At 53.0% G+C, this 18,867-nt stretch overlaps 1 protein-coding gene across 1 annotated transcript in view; it reads right to left on the reverse strand.

The window, feature by feature from the left end:
- The window catches only part of HSPG2 (heparan sulfate proteoglycan 2), a 92,312-nt gene that overhangs the window by 34,296 nt on the left and 39,149 nt on the right, over window positions 1-18,867 (reverse strand). The window contains 18 exon segments of the mRNA XM_087944786.1: window positions 1,759-1,932; window positions 2,066-2,124; window positions 2,215-2,301; window positions 2,390-2,517; window positions 4,318-4,431; window positions 4,532-4,762; window positions 4,931-5,011; window positions 5,914-6,005; window positions 15,005-15,112; window positions 15,115-15,205; window positions 15,301-15,441; window positions 15,639-15,718; window positions 16,788-16,837; window positions 16,994-17,080; window positions 17,169-17,296; window positions 17,447-17,560; window positions 18,318-18,429; window positions 18,552-18,670. Coding sequence (XP_087800912.1) covers window positions 1,759-1,932; window positions 2,066-2,124; window positions 2,215-2,301; window positions 2,390-2,517; window positions 4,318-4,431; window positions 4,532-4,762; window positions 4,931-5,011; window positions 5,914-6,005; window positions 15,005-15,112; window positions 15,115-15,205; window positions 15,301-15,441; window positions 15,639-15,718; window positions 16,788-16,837; window positions 16,994-17,080; window positions 17,169-17,296; window positions 17,447-17,560; window positions 18,318-18,429; window positions 18,552-18,670 — 1,996 coding nt within the window.

Here is an 18,867-nt window from a genome sequence, read left to right on the forward strand (position 1 = left end):
GCAGCGGTGGGACTCAATTTTTTTTTACTACAGGTTCTGTGGGCGTGGCTTGCCTTGGTGGGCATGGCAGGGAAAAAGGTTACTAAAAAATGCCCATTCCCTCCCCACCCCACACTAGCCTGTTTTCCAGCTCCGTTCTCCTGGGCGGGGCAACCAAAGGAGATCCAGACAATTGGCTGGGACTCGAGAGGCAGAGAATAGATGGGGTTGGCAGGGCTAGTCAGAGGTGGGATTGGCCGGTTCTCCGAACGACTCAAAATTTCCGCTACCTGTTCTCCAGAACCGGTCAGAACCAGCTGAAGACCATCTCTGGTCCCCAATCTCTGGGCCACACCCCACTAGCGGGCCTTGAGTGGTTTGCAACCAGGCAGTTGAGCGCGGCAACACACATCCCCGCTTATGCGAGCAGCGGGCAAGCGAGCGCCTGCACACATGCTCCATTTGCATGAGTGGTAAGTGCACATGTGTAACCGTTTGTGTAAGTCCCGCACGTCTACACCACGCACACAGAAGCATCGCCTCTCCTCGCCTCTTGCCAGTCCGCCAAGCCAGAAAGGTTAGGGAACTCTGGTCTAACAGAATAGGCTGCCGTTTGCCCCTCCCTGTCCACTCTGTTGAAATCTTGAGAACTAGAGCCTTTGCTCTAGCAGCGGTTTGTAAAGCAGCGGTTGTCAACCGGTGAGCTACGGCCCACTGGTGGGCCGCGAGAAAATTTTGGTGGGCCGCAGAGAAATCTCACCCCCTGAGCATCCCCCCCAAAGCAATTAATCCAGGCTGCGCAGGAACACAAGGCTGCGCCGCCCACATGGCCCGCAGGAATGCTCCCCGCCCACTTACTCCTTACTCGGCAACCTTGCCTGCTAAATTGCTATTTTTCCTTTTTTTCCGACCATCAACTGTTCTGTTGTGCTGGGAGATTTAGATTAGCTAGGAAGCAGGAAATGGTTGGATTTCTTCCTTTCTAGCTAGTCTTTAGGTCTTCGGCTCTGCTTTTAAGCACAGCCGAACCTCCCTTAGGACTGAAGGTTCTATTATTCAATGCAGACTCCCGGTAAGCAAATTTGAGAGACTGAGCTAGCCGATGGCAGATAGATAGATCACTGAATGACTCTGTGAGCAACTCAATCTGCCTGCCTCCTTTGCCTGATTTTGGGTAAAAGTTGTTCTTTTTTTATAAAAAAATTCAATATTTACATACATGGTGTGTTGTGAGTTAATTTTGTGAGTTTGCTTGCAAGCAAATTTTATGTGACAGACTGAGCTAGCCGATGGCAGATAGATAGATCTCTGAATGAATCTGTGATTCTGTGAGCAACTCAATCTGCCTGCTTTGCCTGATTTTGGATAAAAGTTGCTCTCTTTTTAAATAAAAAATGCAATATTTATATCAATATTTATATTATTGACATACAAGCCATGCCCAGCCAGTCACATGACCACCACGCCACACCCACAAATTAGGCCACGCCCACAGAACCGGTTAGTGGTCCCTGGGATTTAAAATTATGAGTTTGGTGGTCCCTGAGGTCCAAAAGGTCGGCGACCCCTGCTGTAAAGGGCCCTTCAGAGATCGAGGGATCCTCCCTGGCCAAGATTGGTTTGACTCCGTTTCTGTGTTTTGCAACCAGGCCACAGATTCGTTTGACTTCAAAAACACGACACTCCCTGCTCGGGCCACTGTCCCTCCCCTTCTGGGTCTCCCCCGCCCACCCCGCATGCTTTGCAATCTGCCCAGTTGGGGGGACGGCACAGACTCACCTTGCTCCCTGCGCTGGGCAGTACTTGGCACGGGGCGCCCATCTTCACGGGACCAGTAGAAGAAATGGGGTGGCTCCCCACTGACCTGGCACCGCAGCGTCACTTCGCTGCCCTGGGACACAGCCGTCCGGGAGGGATGGATTCGGACGACCAGGCGGGGCTGCTCGGGGGGTCCTGAGAAGGGAGAGGAGGCAGAGGGGAGGGGGCAGCTCAGCTCCCGCACGCCAGGCGGCGGAAAACAGAGCACCACCACCCCCCCGTTTCGTAGGACGACAACTCCACGACGAGCAAGCGCATCTTTGCTCACCCAAAGGAAGACATTTCTGCCCATGGATGTTTGGGTTTCCCGTGTATCCAGAGGCACATCTAGGGGGAGAACCAGAGACCCATCAGGAGAGGCGCTCAGGGGCTGCTGCCCCATCCCAGCTCAGCCCTTCCAGGGAGAGACCCACTCACTGTTCGCAATACTGGCCAGCGTAACCAGGTTCGCAGGCAGTGCAGCGATAGCCGCCGCCCTCCAGGCTCTCGCACGTCCGCGAGAATCTGCCAAAAAAGAAATAGGCGCCATCCTGAGCTCTCGCCGAGAAAGGATTCCTGATCCCCACCCCCCCCAAGAGGGCAGGTGGCTTACTGGTTCTCAGGATCTGGCAATGGGCAAGCGCACGGCTGGCAGTCCTCGGGGGTCCCAGCGGTGGCATCTCCGTAGTAGCCGGGGGCGCACTGTTCGCAGAACTCTCCAGCTGCATGGTGCAGGCAGTGCTAGAGGGAAGGAAGGAAGGAAGGAAGGAAGGAAGGAAGGAAGGAAGGAAGGAAGGAAGGAAGGAAGGAAGGAAGGAAGGAAGGAAGGAAGGAAGGAAGGAAGGAAGGAAGGAAGGAAGGAAAGAAATGGAAAAGATGGGAGGGTGCGACAGAGGAAGGAGGGAGACAGAAGGAAGGAGGGAGCAAGGAAGAGATGGAGGGAGAAGGAAGGGGAAAGAAGGGAGGGAGTGACAGAGGTAGGGAGGGACAGAAGAGGGAGGGAGGGAGCAAGAGGAAAGAGGGAGGGAGGGGAAGGAAGGAAGGGGAAAAAGGAGGGTGTGACAGAGGAAGGAGGAGGGAAAGAGGAGGAGGGAGGGAGAAGGAAGGAGGGAGCAAGGAAGAGATGGAGGGAGAAGGAAGAGGAAAGAAGGGAGGGAGTGACAAAGGTAGGGAGGGAGGGAAGGAGGAAGGAAGGAAGGAAGGAAGGAAGGAAGGAAAAAGAAGGGAGGGCGCGACAGAGGAAGGAGGGAGAGAGAAGGGAGGAGGGAGGGAGTGACAGAGGGAGTAGGGAAGGAGGGAGAAGGAAGGATGGAGGAGGAAGGAAGGAAGGAGAGATGGGATCAATGGAAGGGAGGGGGAGAGGAAGGCAGGAGAGAGGGAGAAGGAGGGAGGAAGGAGGAGGGAGGGAGGAAGGAAGGAGGAACGGAGGGAGGGAGAAGGAAGGAAGGAAGAACAGAAGGATTGTCATTATGGGAAAGAAAGGGGAACGGAAACCCGGGGGAGGGGGAGGGGAAGAGACTCGAGAAGGCCAACTTGGAAGCCAAACCTACCCACAAGTTTCCACTGCTGCTTTTTCAACAGAATAAAATGCTCATTTAAAGAAAAGCCCCGTTTGATCCAATTAATTAAGAACAGGATAAACTGGAAGGCCAATATTCAAAACAGGCCGTTTCACCAACTGCAAAAGTATCCCAACTCCCCGTTGCGTAACCTAAGCCGTTGCCACACACCCCAGCCCCACATTCTCTTCTCCTGGCTGCCAGATTCCATGCACGGTTTAGAGCTTTGAGCAGCCCAGTTGAGACCACTGAAAGCTGCCCGGATGCCTTTTGTCAGGGAGGAAAGGACTGACGCTCTGGGCAGAGCCCCTGCTTGGCACCTGGGGGGCACCAAGAAAGCCCCTGCTCCTTCCAGCCCCCTCCCCAGGCACTTATTCCTGTGCCTGGCTCTTTGTGTTGTGGTTCGCCGGCAGCCTGTGCAGCCGAGTCGGACAGTGGGGAAGAACAAGGGCCAGTCTGGGGAGGACTCGAACGAGGGTCCTGAGTCCGATGCAGAGATGGGGCCAGGACCATCTGGGAATTATGTGCTGACAGGCGCAGAGCTGCTAGAAGGCAAGAGCAGCTGAAACAAAAGGGGTGACTCAGGAGTAAGGCTGGGAGGAGACTGCCCCTCCCCTAAGGTATAAAGGACAGGCAAAGGTAGAGAAACCTTTGCAGGAAGCAACGTCGATCGGTTTGGACTCTGAAAGCTCCGTGGTGAATCTGTTCTCTGGTTTTGGAAAGACTAATTGGGACTTGAGTTGTTGGCTGCACTTCAAGACAGATAAAGGTGCATTCTTATCAGACTTCTCCTAAAGAACTTTGGCCAACGTCCCTGGGACTAATTATAACCAGTTAAGACTCGTTCCGAGCTGTGAATGACAATAATTCACAGCCACTGAACTAAAATAAAAAGGGTTTTGGGTTTTATGTGTGTTTGTTGGTGTCTCAGGAAGCCTTGGTTAGAACACTGGCGAAGGCGGCAACCCAAAAGAGTTCTCACCGAGCAAGTGCCAGTCTCAGGGTGGCAGGATTCCGAGTGCCCGTTGCATTCACACAGCGTGCAGTGGCCCAGGTACAGCCCTCCGCCGGTCCGGGTGTAGCCGGCCGCGCAGTCCTGCAAGAGAGAAGGCAGGAAAGATTAGGGGGTTGGGGGGGGGTGTCAGTGCTTATTCTGAGACCTAAAGGTCCAGCTGGGCCCCAGCCGCTCAGCTCACCTGGCAAGAAAGGCCCTGGTACGCAGGTGGGCAGCGGCATTCCTCCACTTCCAAAGCCCGGGGCAGGCTGGTGTAGTTGGGCACCGCCGTCTCCATACTGACGCCAGTGATGCCTGCCGAAAGCATGTCCGTGGAGTGGGTGGCGCGGATGAGGACCTCGTCCAGGTCGGCCAGGGCCATCAGCAGGTGCTCCCGCGTGGCGGGCTGCCCGTCTGGCCGCTTCCAGAATTGCTGAAGAGAAAAAGGAAGCGGGAAGGGGGCAAGTCCAGAGGCCGCGGGTGCGGACCGGCGGCTGGACTGCTTCTGCCGCTCCACCTGGAGGCGACAAGGGGGTGCAGGAATGCCAGCCTGCTTCATCCCTTCCCCTCCTCCTCCTGTGGATCTCCCTTGCCTCCTTACCTCCCGGAAGACCACCTCGAAACCCTTGTGCTCGTGAGGCCGCAGCTCGGACAGGTAAGCCACCAGCGTGATGTCGTTGCCCTGAAAGAGAGGAAGAACAAGGGGGGGGGAGAGGCTTCCACATCAGCTGGGAGGGTCTCAAGTAGACCCCCAGCGGCCCTAGCCCCCTCCCCCACTCCACTCCCTAGGGGGCAGAGGGGCCAGTGGCCAATCCTGCTTCCTTCCTCTACGACGGAGGAAGCCAGGCGGAACTCCGGAGAGAAGCTGCAAACTACAGCAGCATAAATGGGAAGGGGAGGATTCCCGTTTTTTTCTTGGTAATTTTTTTATTTTATTTTATTATATTATACAAACAATCCATCTTCTATTTGAACAATGTGTCATCTGGGTACAACTATCTTGTGCAATAACACTTACAGTTGATACGTATTCATTGCTTGGTATTAATACTCTATTCTTACTTAATACTAATATACTTAATATATATCCAATTCTTGTAACATGCCCCATCTTAACATTTTTAATTCTTTTTGTGTGTTTAGTTTAGTTTACTTTATTGGCATTGCACCTCGTACAACGAAATTTAAAAAAAAATACTATTTTTTACTAATCTTCTTTCATGTCTAACGTCCATGTTTATTTTCCAGCCATCAATAAAATAATTCCCGCATCGTATAATATTCACTTTGCTCCTTCTCTTTTAATTGCTAGCCTTAGCCTAATTCATTTCTGCACATTCTCATGTTTTCCTAACCAGTTTCTCTTCCGCGGGAATCTCGTCGCTTTTCCAATTTTGTGCAAACGCCATTCTCGCTGCAGTTAATACACGGATTCATTCAATAGGCATTCTCTTTACTAGCAGTTTACTTACAGTAAAGGGAAGGGGTGTTCCTGGGGGAGGGGCTCCAGCTTCCCCCTCCCAGCCAGCCCCCCGCCCCAAAGGCCACTTGCAGGCAGTTTGCCCCCCCCCTTCCCCAACTTACGGTAATCTGCACATCCGCGTCGGGCAGCGGGGTGCCTCTCCCTCCGGCCGTGTAGGAAAGGGTGTAGCGAAGGCGTCCCCGTAGGAGCCCACCTGCAGGGGTGAGATGGAGACCCTCTGTTCGGTCACTCGTCCCCCCAGCCAGGAGGGGCTTCCGGTCTCATCCAGGAGCGAGAGGAACCAGCGTTCAAGGCAGGGGTGGAGTTGCTGGGGGTTCGCGAGAGCCCCTAGCTAAGATTCTGCGCAATTCAGAGAACCCCCCCAAATCCCACTCCTGCCCACCCCTCCCCCGAGTCCCCACCTGACCCATATTGGATGCAGGTAAGCGCAGAGGCTCGGGGAGGGAGAAAAATGGGCCTCCCAGAAGTTTGGGAAGGCCGGAAATGCACCCATTTCCGGCTTCCAGAGAGCCTCCAGAGTCCAAGGAGGCCATTTTCGCCATCCCAGAGGGTCGAGGAAAGCCTCAGGAGTCCGGGGAGAGCAGAAACACCCCACACACACACACTGTGGTGCAGGAGGCTCGCTAGGCCACGCCCACCATGGCCACGCCCACCCCGCAACCAGGTAAGAGAACTCCTTGCTAAAATTTTTGAAGCCCACCCGTCGTTCAAGGCACGGCGTTTAGGCCGCCAACAGGCAGCTCAAGGCCGGGCCCCCCATAACCTGCTTGGACCCAGTGGGGAATTTATCTTCTCTGTGACTCAGCGAGGTAGGCCAGGCAGAGGCCGCCGGCCACGGGTGTCCCTGCTTCTACGCCTTTTTGCACCACACACCAAGCCACCAACGGAGCAGAGGCACAAATCGAAAAGCCAACCTGGGTTTTCTCTTTGGTGGCTTAGCTCACAAGGCCTTCGGGGGCGCCTGTGGGAGCCAAGGGAGACCCTCCCTCCCCTTATACGACGAATCTCCCTCGGAGTTTAAGAAACTTCCTTTCTTAAAAGTTTCCCCCGATATTTTAATTCACACAAACGCGTCAACGATTGCCGGGCACAACCTCATTCGAGTTAAAAGCTCTGGAAAAAAAAAATCAACCTGAGAAATGTGAGGAGGTCACATTCTCCGGTGTTATCCATGACGGAGAAGCGCCACACGCCAGAAGGCTCCGCGCCACGCAGGCAGTCCTCGACTTATGACTTACGCCGTCGAGCCCAACGTTGCCGTTGCTAAGCGAAGGCATTTGTCGCAAAGCGGCTAGCTCTGCCCCCGTTTCACGGGCGCCTCGGTTGGGAAGGGAATCGCCGGCGGCCGTTCAGTTAGGAACGCGGCCGTTCCGTGAGTCTGGCTTGCATCCCGGGACACCGCGGCCGTCGTAACTCTGGGACAGCTGCTGAACGACCTGAATTTTGATCCCGTGACCCTGGGGAACGCTACAATGGCCGTTAAGCGTGAGAGACGGTCATAAGTCACCCTTTTCTTTGGCAACGTTGTCCCTTCGGTCTCTAAACCAACGGTTGTAAGTCAAGGACTACCCGTAACCAAGTGATACCACGCAGGATGGTCGTTCAGAGAGAAAGAGAGAGAGAGAAAACCACACCATGCTGGGTCCCAGCCTCACCACCTGGGAAGGAGGGGTTACCTGGTTCCCCAGGAAAGGCCTGGGCAGCTCCCAGTAGAAAGTGGCTTCGGGGAGCCTGGGGAACTCCCGGTAGAGCAGCCAGCGCTGAGATGGAAGAGGGGAGACGGTTGCCGTGGGGCAGGCCGACAACAAACACACACACACACACACACACACACACCAAGCAAGGCTCACACCAGTACCACAGCCCAGCCCGGCTCCAGAAATTCAAGGCGGAACAAAGCACACAACCCCCCCAGCCCTTTGAGGAAAGAAGGACTTTGGGATGGAAAACAGCCCCCTCCCTCCTTTCCTTCTCTCTTCCTTAATCTTTCCTTCTCTATTTTTCTTTCTTTCTCCTTTCTCTTTCCTCCCTCCTTCTTCCTTTCGTTCCCTTCTCTCTTCCCTAATCTTCCCTTCACTTTCTTTCCTTCTTCCCTCCCTCCCTCCTTTCCCTTTCTTTCTCTCTCCTTCCTTTCTCCTCTCCTTCCCTTTCTTTTACCTTCCTTCCTTCTTTCTTCCCTAATCTTCCCTTCTTTCTTTCCTTCTTTCCTCCCTCCCTCCTTTCCCTTTCTTTCTCTCCTTCCCCTTCCTTCCTTTCTCCTCCTTTCCTTTCTTTTACCTTCCCTTCCTTCTTTCTTCCCTAATCTTTCCTTCTTTCCTCCCTTCTCTCTTCCCTAATCTTCCCTTCACTTTCTTTCCTTCTTCCCTCCCCCTCCTTTCCCTTTCTTTCTCTCTCCTTCCTTTCTCCTCTCCTTCCTTTCTTTTTACCTTCCCTTCCTTCTTTCTTCCCTAATCTTCCCTTCTTTCCTCCCTTCTTTCATTCCCTTCTCTCTTCCCTAATCTTCCCTTCACTTTCTTTCCTTCTTCCTCCCTCCCTCCTTTCCCTTTCTTTCTCTCTCCTTCCTTCCTTTCTCCTCTCCTTTCCTTTCTTTTACCTTCCCTTCCTTCTTTCTTCCCTAATCTTCCCTTCTTTCATTCCTTCTTTCCTCCCTCCCTCCTTCCTTTCCCTTTCCTTCTCTCCTTTTTTCCTTCCTTCCTCCTCTCCTTTTTTCCTTTCCTTTCCTTTCCTTTCCTGTCCCTTCCTTCTCTCTTCCCTTATCTTCCCTTCTCTCTTTCCTTCCTTCCTTCCTTCCCACCCGCCTACCCACGAAAGGCTCCAAGCTTTGGAGGCTTCAACATCCGCTGCCCACAGCCGACTCCTGGCCCTGCCTTCCTTTTTCTGTAGGATGCCACAGAGCGGAACCCAGCTCATGCAAGGGTACCTTTGGGGCTTCAGCCCCCCAGAGTCGGTGCCTGGAAGCAGAAAGCAGGCGGTTGTTGGCATCAACAGACGGTTCTTTGGGAAGGCCACCTGCCTGGACTCCAGGACGGAGGAGGCGCAGCCCCATCCAGAGGAGGTGGGGAACGGAGGGAGGGAGGGAGAAGGACAGAAGGAAGGAGGGAGGAGGAGAAGGAAGAAAGGGAGGAGGGAGGGAGGAGGACAGAAGGAAGGAAGGAGGGAGGGAGAAGGACAGAAGGAAGGAGGGAGGGAGAGAGAAGGACAGAAGGAAGGAGGGAGGGAGAAGGATGGAAGGAAGAAGGGAGGAAGAGAAGGAAGAAAGGAAGGAGGGAGGGAGGAGGGAGGACAGAAGGAAGGAAGGAGGAGGAGAAGGAAGAAAGGGAGGAGGGAGGGAGGGAGAAGGATGGAAGGAAGGGAGGGAGGGAGGACAGAAGGAAGGAAGGAGGGAGGGAGGGAGGGAGAAGGACAGAAGGAAGGAGGGAGGAGAGAGAGAAGGACAGAAGGAAGGAGGAAGGAGGGAGGGAGGAGGACAGAAGGAAAGAAGGAGGGAGAAGGACAGAAGGAAGGAGGGAGGGAGAGAGAAGGACAGAAGGAAGGAGGAAGGAGGGAGGGAGGAGGACAGAAGGAAAGAAGGAGGGAGGGAGGGAGAAGGACAGAAGGAAGGAGGGCGGGAGGAGGACAGAAGGAAGGAAGGAGGAGAAGGAAGAAAGGGAGGAGGGAGGGAGGGAGGAGGATGGAAGGAAGGAAGGAAGAAGGGAGGAAGAGAAGGAAGAAAGGAAGGAGGGAGGGAGAAGGACAGAAGGAAGGAGGGAGGGAGAGAGAAGGACAGAAGGAAGGAAGGAGGAAGGAGGGAGGGGGAGGAGGACAGAAGGAAGGAAGGAAGGAGGGAGGGAGAAGGACAGAAGGAAGGAGGGAGGGAGGAGAAGGAAGAAAGGGAGGAGGGAGGAAGGAGGGAGGACAGGAAGGAAGGAAGGAGGGAGGGAGAAGGACAGAAGGAAGGAAGGAGGAAGGAGGATGGAAGGAGGGAGGGAGGAGAGAAGGAGGAGGGAGAAGGAAGAAAGGAAGGAGGGAGGGTGGGAGGGAGAGAGAAGGAAGGAAGGAAGGGAGGGAGGAGAAGGAAGGAAGGAAGGAAGGAAGGAAGGAAGGAAGGAAGGAAGGAAGGAAGGAAGGAAGGAAGGAAGGAAGGAAAAGAAGACATGTTTTGATCCATCCAAGTAGCCAAAAGGAGAGCAGGGGTTGCCAGCCCCTTCCGGCCCGGCGCATGCAGAGGGGAAGGTAGAGAAAGCTGTACCTGGGGGGCTGAGCCGGGAGGGGCGGCCAGAGAAGGAGGGGAGCAGAGAGGACCTGCCTGGGGGAGCAGCCAGAGGAGGAGGAGGAGGAGGAGGCAGAGAGCCTTGGCGGGCCACAGGGGGTCTCCGCAGTTTGGCAGGTGGGGGGACTTGGGGGCTGCCTTCTGCTGCCAGCCGGGAAAGCATCTCCCAGATGTCAGCATCCTCTCTCAGCTGGGTTTCCTGGGCCTGATGGGGAGGAGAGAGAAAAAGGGAAGAGGAGAGGAGAGGAGGGAACAGGGAGGGGAAGAGGGGAGCGAAGGGAAGAGGGAAGGGGAGGGGGAGGAGAGGGGAGAGGAGAGGAGGGAACAGGGAAGGGAAAAGGGAAGAGGTGAAGAGAGGAGGGAAGAGGGAAGGGAAGGGGAGGGAAAGGAAGAGGAGAGAGAAGGGGAGAGAGAAGGAAAGGAAAGAGGGAAGAGGAGGGGAGGAGGGAACAGGGAAGGGAGGGGAGGGGAGAGAGAAGGGGAGAGCAAAGGGAAGGGGGAAGGGGAGGGAGAGGAGGGGAGGAGAGAGAAGGGAAGAGGGAAGGGAAGAGGGAAGGGAAAGGGAGAGGGAAGGGAAGGGAAAAGGGAAGGGGAAGAGAGGGGAGAGGAGGGAACAGGGAAGGAAAGCGAAGAGGAGGGGAGGGAAGAACGAAGGGAAGAGGGAAAGGGAGAGCGAAGGGGAGAAGAGGGGAGAGGAGAGGGAAGGGGTGAATGAAGGGAGGGGAGAGAAAGGGGAGGGGAGAGAAGAGCAGAAACAGAAGAGAAGACCGGCGGACTTCCATAGCGCCCTTCCAGGCCCTTCCCCAATCCCCAAGAGCAGCTGATCGGCTCAGAGCTGACCCCACTGTGCCCTGCCTCCTCATCCATGGGGCACAGCCTGAGCCCCAGAGGCTCCGCACTCTCACACGGGGCCCTATACCTGAGCAGCTCGCCTGCTCCTCCTCCGGGAAGGCCGGAGGGCCGGGCATCCGCCCTGCGGCCACCTCCTTCCTCAGCTCCTCCTCCGAGAGGGACGTGGAGTTCTGCCGGGAGGGAGGGAGGCTGGTGAGGGCCATGCCAGGCTGCCCTTCCAAAACCACCGGCCCCCGAAGTCAGCCTTGGTCCCGGGGAAAGCTCACCGGCCCAACTGCAGCGGGCACGTTCGAGCCAACAAGAAGGGGAGCCGCCACACGAGGACGGCCGGACCCCAAGCGCTGAGAAAGCAGAGCCCCACTGACAGCTGCCCCCTTCCCCCAGGATCTCAGCCCCACATGCCCCCCCCGGTCTTCTGCCATTTTGCCTCCCCCTGCAAGGGCGCAAATTCGGTAAGGACGCGGGGGGGCCAAAAAGGGTAGAGCAAGACAGGTCTAGTTCCTTGGACTTCCTCAACCTAACACCAGAGAGGTCAGGAGCTGCCCCCCCCCGGGCTCCCTGGGGCCCCTGGATGGACCTCGGGCCAGCGTACCTTGTGGGCACGACGCATCCGGGCATAATAGGTCTCCCCTGGCAAGCGGTCAGGCAGGAAAGAAGGAACGAGAAGCAGGAAAGAGAAACAGAGAAGTCAAGTAGTAGAGTGATACCCCCCCCCTGCCTTCCCACAGACACGGGCCTCGGTCTTGGGGGGTGGGGGTGGAGGGTGGTATTGCCAAAAAGCCCCACCCCCAACAGCGTGGCACTCCCTGATCCTCATGCACAGTTCTGCCCACTGTGGAGCCCAAGGGAAGAAAAAGATATTGATACTGCAATGAACCCAGGATTTAAGGAACGTGGATATTATATAGAGGTATTTATATCTCTATCTATCTATCTATCTATCTATCTATCTATCTATCTATCTATCTATCTATCTATCTATCTTCTATCTATCTATCATCTATCTATCTATCATCTATCTATCTATCTATCTCTTCTATCTATATCTATTCATCATCTATCTATCATCTATCTATATAATATCTATCTATCTATCATTTATCTATCTATCTGTCTGTCTGTCTATCTATCATCTATCTATCTTCTATCTATATCTATTCATCATCTATCTATCATCTATCAATCTATATAATATCTTCTATCTATCTATCTATCTATCTATCTATCTATCTTCTATCTATATCTATTCATCATCTATCTATCATCTATCTATATAATATCTATCTATCTATCATTTATCTATCTATCTGTCTGTCTGTCTATCTATCATCTATCTATCTTCTATCTATATCTATTCATCATCTATCTATCATCTATCAATCTATATAATATCTATCTATCTATCTATCTATCTATCTATCTATCTATCTTCTATCTATATCTATTCATCATCTATCTATCATCTATCTATATAATATCTATCTATCTATCATTTATCTATCTATCTGTCTGTCTGTCTATCTATCATCTATCTATCTTCTATCTATATCTATTCATCATATATCTATCATCTATCAATCTATATAATATCTATCTATCTATCATTTATCTATCTATCTATCTATCTATCTATCTATCTGTCTGTCTGTCTGTCTATCTATCTATCATCTATCTGTCTGTCTGTCTGTCTATCTGTCTGTCTGTCTATCTGTCTATCTATCTATCTATCTATCTATCTATCTTCTATCTATATCTATTCATCATCTATCTACCATCTACCGTATTTATCGGCGTATAACACGCACAGGCGTATAACACGCATCTTCATTTTAAGGGGGAAATTTCAGGGAAAAAAATTTAAAAAATTCTGCCTGCCTGCCTTAGTTTCTGGTTGTTTGGGAGCAGCTTCGGCTGAGAATAATAACTATTCGCCTCTTTTACTCAGCCGAAGCTGTTCCGATTCAACCATTAACGAAGGCAGGCAGGCAGGCAGAACGGAGCACTGCGGGCGGGCGGGCGGGCGGACGGGGGGTGGGGTGGGGGAGAGGCGACAGGAAAAGCTCCCCCCCGCTTCTTTGAAGCAGTTTCTTCCTGTGCTGGTGGAGGAGCGAGAGAGCAACTGAGAGAGCTGACCCAGAGAGAAGGACAGGCTTCGGTTGCTTCCTCCCTCCCCTTCTTACATTTGTGTCCTTGATCCCCGATCCCAGCAGCATTCACCGAAGGCTTCTTAACATTATATCGGCGTATAACACGCATACATCATTTGCCCCCTATTTTCAGGGGGAAAAAGTGCGTGTTATACGCCGATAAATACGGTATCTATATAATATCTATCTATCATTTATCTATCTATCTATCTATCTATCTATCTATCTATCTATCTATCTATCTTCTATCTATATCTATTCATCATCTATCTATCATCTATCTATATAATATCTATCTATCTATCATTTATCTATCTATCTATCTGTCTGTCTGTCTGTCTATCTATCATCTGTCTGTCTGTCTATCTATCTGTCTATCTATCTATCTATCTATCTATCTATCTATCTATCTATCTATCTATCTATCTATCTATCTATCTATCTATCTATCTATCTATCTATCTATCTATTATCTATCTATTAATCTATCTATCTATCTATCTATCTATTATCTATCTATCTATCTATAGACACACACACACACACACACACACACACACACAAGCTCGATCCCCTTGCTTCACTACGAAACTACGTGGTCGGGCTTAGTTTTTGAGGAAGAAAATAAGGGGGAGGGGTGGAATTCTGCCTCTGCCTACCAGCATCCATCGGTATTCATCTGGTTAGCATCCTGTCAGTGTGTGAAGAGAGTTGAGGGCTGTTTGGAAACTGAAAGAGTATTTGCTGTGTGAGCAAGGAGACAGCAAGGAGCCTGGGCGTGGCTTAGCTCAACTGTTCTGTACTAAAGCTGCTTGGTGCTGTGAAACTGAATAATAATGTAGGAAATACTAATAGCTCTGATCTCTCATTTGGAAAAATCCTTTTGTTAGTGAACCCCTAGAAGCCAAGAGGAACATAGGTGCCAAACGTCAAGTTTGTAGGCTTTACGGTTCTGGATATTTTGTGATGATGCGTGAGGGGCATTTCGCTTTTATATCGAGAGATAAAGGTATTTTAGATAGATAGAGGTACGTTGGTTGGAGGGAGGAGGGCTGAAGCGGTCAGTTGAGGGGGAGGACCACCGGGTCCCATTCGCTCCTCCTCTCATTTCAGACAACCAGGCGCATGACTTGGTAGAGGAATGTAAACTGCCGGCATTCCCTGGACGAAAACTCAAGAGATTTCCTGCGCCTCCCTCCCCTTTTTCCATGGATCGGAAACCCAGACCTGAGCCAGCCTCCTCTTGTTGCGGTTAGCGGGCAGGAGGTGCGGACGGCGGAGGAGAGCGAGGACTCAGATGAGGGGCCAGGACCATCAGGGAGTGGACTGCTGCCTTCAGAGATTGTGGGGACTTGGCAGCAGCGATGAGGAGGTTCCCGAGGAGCCTGTGCCAAGTGCGCGTGCACGAAGGATTGCTCGGAGGAAAGAACAATTACAGCAGCACGGGCGACTCGGGAGTAAGGCTGCAAGGTAATGGCCCCTTGCAGCCTTACTCCCGAGGATAAAAGAGGGGATAAAAGAGGATAAAAGCCACATTGGAAGAAGCATTCTTTGCAGAAAGCAAAGACGTTCTGAAGCTCAGCCTCGTGGACATTATAGTTACTATTTGAAAACTCTTGCAAACTATTTCTCATCGGTGGGTTTTTGGCAGCCTTGACAAACAACTTGGCCAGGCTCTTTCTTGTCGGAGCTAATTAGTTGGAAGCAGCCTTTTATTTGTGAAGAAACAGAATTCGTGGATGAAACCTTAAAAGGTGGGGGCTGCTGCCTTTGTCTTGTGTTTGCTTTCTTGGACCCAGGTTGGGTCAGAACACCTCTGCGGGGCACCCTCGCTATGCACAAACCCCCTCCATTCTGGCCAGGCAGGAGGGTCCCCCCCCGCTCCACCCCCAAAGCTCCTACAGATGCCCTGTATAAGGTGCCGGGTTAGCCCCGCCCTCCCACCTGGACTCACCTTGTCTCCCAGGTAAGCGTCCGGCAGCTGCCAATAATAAGACTCCTGGCTCAGCTCCCCAAATTGGTCGTAGGAGAGCCGAGGGCCCTCGGGGACATCTCCACCGCGAAGCCGGTCAGGAGGCGGACGCTGCGCTGGCGGTTGACCAGCGCAAAGCCCTGGAAGTCTCCGGGAAGGAAGGAGGTGCTGACCTGCAGGGGACGGACGGACGGATGGCCGAATCGGTTGAGGAAAAGCCCTCTGACCACCACCAGCCCCCCCAAGAGGGAAGCCCCCGACCGCTTACCACGTCCCGGTAGTAGGATGAGCTTGTGCATTGCTGGGTCACCCCCATGCAGAAACAGGGCAGGCAGCCCAGGGGGTTGTCCCCGCTCAGGTGGAAGTGGTGAGGGCGGCAGCCGTCACAGAAGATGCCCTCCGCGTGATCCTGGAAGGGGGCAAAAAGGGCTGCTGGACAGCAGGAAGACACACAACACACCCAGCTCTGGGCAGAGAGGCAGGGGGCAAGGGAAGGTCGGCTGGAGCATGGCTGGAGAGCTGGTATGGGGCGAGGGGTGTCGGTCAAGGGAGCGGGCGAGAGGGAGAGCAGGCTAGCCCCCTATGCCCTCCCCCCACCCTACCTACCTTACACTGGCATTGCCCACTGGCATCGCACTGGTGGCTGATGCTGCCGTGTGGGTTGCAATGGCATCGGGAGGTGGAATCTGGAAGGAGGCGAAGAGAAAGGGGCGGAGGGGCTCGTGTCGTCTGTCCAGCCTTCCCCTCTCTCCCCCTTTCACCCCCTTCTGTGCCATCTTTAAAGTCTTCCTTTCTTTCTTTCTTTCTTTCTTTCTTTCTTTCTTTCTTTCTTTCTTTCTTTCTTTCTTTCTTTCTTCTTTCTTTCTTTCTTTCCTCTTTCTTTCTTTCTTTTCCTTCCTTCCTTCCTTCCTTCCTTCCTTCCTTCCTTCCTTCCTTCCTTCCTTCCTTTCTCTTTCTCTCTCCTCCCCTCCCTTCCTCCCTCTCTCCTTCCCTCCCTCCTTTCTTTCTTTTCGGTCTTTCTTCCTCTTTTTATTTTTTTCTTTCTCTTCTTTCTTTTTCTTTCTTTTTCTTTCTTTCTTTCTTTCTTTCTTTCTTTCTTTCTTTCTTTCTTTCTTTCTTTCTTTCTTTCTTTCTTCTTTCTTTCTTTCTCTTTTCTTTCTTTTTTCTTTCTTTCTCTTTCTTTTTCTTCTTTCTTCTTTTTTTCTTTCTTTTCTTCCTTCCTTTCCCTTTTCTCCTTCCCTCTTTCCTCCTTCCCTCCCTCCTTCTCTCTTCCTTCCTCCCTCTTTCTTTCTTTTCTTTTCATCTTTCTTTCTTTCTTTCTTTCTTTCTTTTCTTTTCTTTCTTTCCTCTCTTTCCTTTCCTCCCTCCCCTCCCCTCCTTTCTCTCTCTCCCTCCCTTCTCCTCCCTCCCTTTCTTTCTCCTTTCTTTCTATTCTTTCTTTTCTTTCCCTTTCTCTCCTCCTTTCTCTTTCTCTCTTTCTCTTCTTCCCTTCCTTCTCTCCTCTTCTCTTTCCTTCTTTCTTTCTTTCTCTCTATTCTTTTCTTTCTTTCTTTCTTTCTTTCTTTCTTTCTTTCTTTCTTTCTTTCTCTTTCTTTCTTTCTTTCTCTTCTCTCTCTCTCTCTCTCTCTCTCTCTCTCTCCCTCCTTCTCTCTTACTTTCTTTCCCATGCCAGTTCTGATTTCATCCTGTCAGCAGCAGCTTCCCCCATCCCTGGCATGGCCAACCCTCCATCACCCACCTTTCCTCCGAACTCACCTGTGCAGGGCTGACCCAGGCTAGGGCTCCCAACGTAGCCAGGAGCGCACCTGGGATGAGAAAACAGGCTCAGTTTAAGGAAAGAAGCGGAAACTGGAGCCAGGCCGCCCCAGCTGAAAGCCGACGGGCAGCCCCGTCAGGCAGCCCCAACGCCAGCAGAGGTCCCAGCTGAGCCCGGGCCCCGAGCTCTCTCTCCGCCTGCCAACCTTTCACACTGGCGCCCGATGTAACCCGGGGCACAGGAATCGCAGGTGGGCTCTCCGTCAGCATCCACAAAACAGGTCCCGCTTTCTCTGCAGGGGGAGGGGGGCGAAAGAAGAGGAAGTCAAATAATCCCTCGCGGCAAGGAGTGGGCTGCCGGCAGTCACGGCTTCCACCTACTGGATGGCTGAGGATGGTCCGTGGCAGGGGCACGGCTGGCAGTCCCTGGGCGTCCCGTGCTGGGCATCCCCATAGAATCCAGGCTGGCAACGTTCACAGTGGAGCCCTTCCGTGTGGTGCTGGCAGCCCTGGAAACAGAGGGAAGCGGTGGGTCAACCGCGAGGATCAGGCAGGTGCCTCCTCAGCACTGAGAATGTTCTGGGCACGGGGTGGCTGGTCTGGGGAGGGCCGAGCAACCCAGCACCCTCCTCGTGCTGCCAAGCCTGCGTCCTGCCCACCTGGCACTCTCCCGTCTCCACGTCGCACTCGGTGGCATGCCTGTTGCAACTGCATGGCTCGCAGGTGCCCAGATAGAGGCCGCTCGAGGTGCGTGTGTACCCAACGTCGCAGTCCTGCAACAGAGGGAAGAAGGCAACTCAACCGCAGCAGAGGGGAAGGCGATCCGCTGGCTTCTGGGCTGCCCCCCCCCCGTCCTGGGTGCCCCAAGAGCCCTCTGCCAGCGTTCTGACCAAGGCTTCCTGAGACCGTAATTAAGCACGTGCTTAAGTTAAAACAACTCTTGTTTTATTTCGACGCTGGGAATTATGGGCGTTCCCAGCCTTTAATGAGTCCCAAACAGTCCCCTGAGATAAGCACCCACCTTTCTCTCCTTTGAATTGCTGCCCAACTAAAGTGCCAAATGAACTATAAAAAACCAACTACAAGTACAAAGTCCACACAGAGCTTCAAGGTTTAATCTGAACAGAGAGAACGACTTTGCTTCCTGCAAAGGTTTCTCTACCTTTGCCTGTCCTTTATACCTTAGGGGAGGGGCAATCACCTCCAAACCTTACTCCCGAGTTGCCCCTTTTGTCTTAGCTGCTCTTGTCTTCTAGCAGTTCTGCGCACACGCGCACTGGGAAGAGGCTCCCCTTGTTCCTCTGCCTTGCTGCTGCCAGGCTCCGGAGTCAGCACCCCACTCCCGGATGGCCTTGGCCCCATCTCTGTATCGGACGCAGGACCCTCGTCCGAGTCCTCCCCAGACTCCCGGGCTGGTCCCCATTGGTCTCTTCTTCCCCACTGTCAGATTCCGCGGATGTCTGCACAGGCTGTCTGAATCCACAACAGCCAGGATCAGGGAGTAATGTCGGCTCCCCACCAGCTGCTCACCTGGCAGGATGGGCCTCGGTAGCCAGGCGGGCAAGTGCAGTCCTCAACCTCTGGGGCTGGGCTCAGGCCTGTGGTGTGTGGCACTGCCACGTCCATGTGGATGTCAGAGATCCTGTCAGGGGAAACCAAGTTAAGAACATGGGCTCCTGCCCAAGTTAAGAACCCACCCACCCACAAGCCCCTTGGCTCCCTCCTGTCTGGCACAGTTCAGGGCCTCCTTCACTCCCCTCCTACCTGGTCTCAGAAGGCCGCTCGGCATAGGAGGCCCGGATCATGAAAAGATCAATGTCAGCCAGCGCCATCAGGAGGTGCTGCCGGGTGGCGTTCTGCCCATTGGCACGGTGCCAGGCTTGCTAAAAGAAATGGTTGTGGGTATGTGTGTGCAGCGTGACTGCTATTGTGAGACAACCCAAGAGCAAAGCACACAGCACACAGAGGCTTAGACATTTAACAGTGGTTTATCTAACAAGATATGTACAGAAATATACCAGGCAGGCAATACCTGACAAGCAATCAATCTTCTGAACTCTGCATGGAGAACTCTGCAATG

This window comes from Notechis scutatus, chromosome 16 (assembly GCF_049901735.1).
Source record: "Notechis scutatus isolate UNSWTSFEM ecotype Mainland chromosome 16, rNotScu1.2, whole genome shotgun sequence".
NCBI lineage: Eukaryota > Metazoa > Chordata > Lepidosauria > Squamata > Elapidae > Notechis > Notechis scutatus.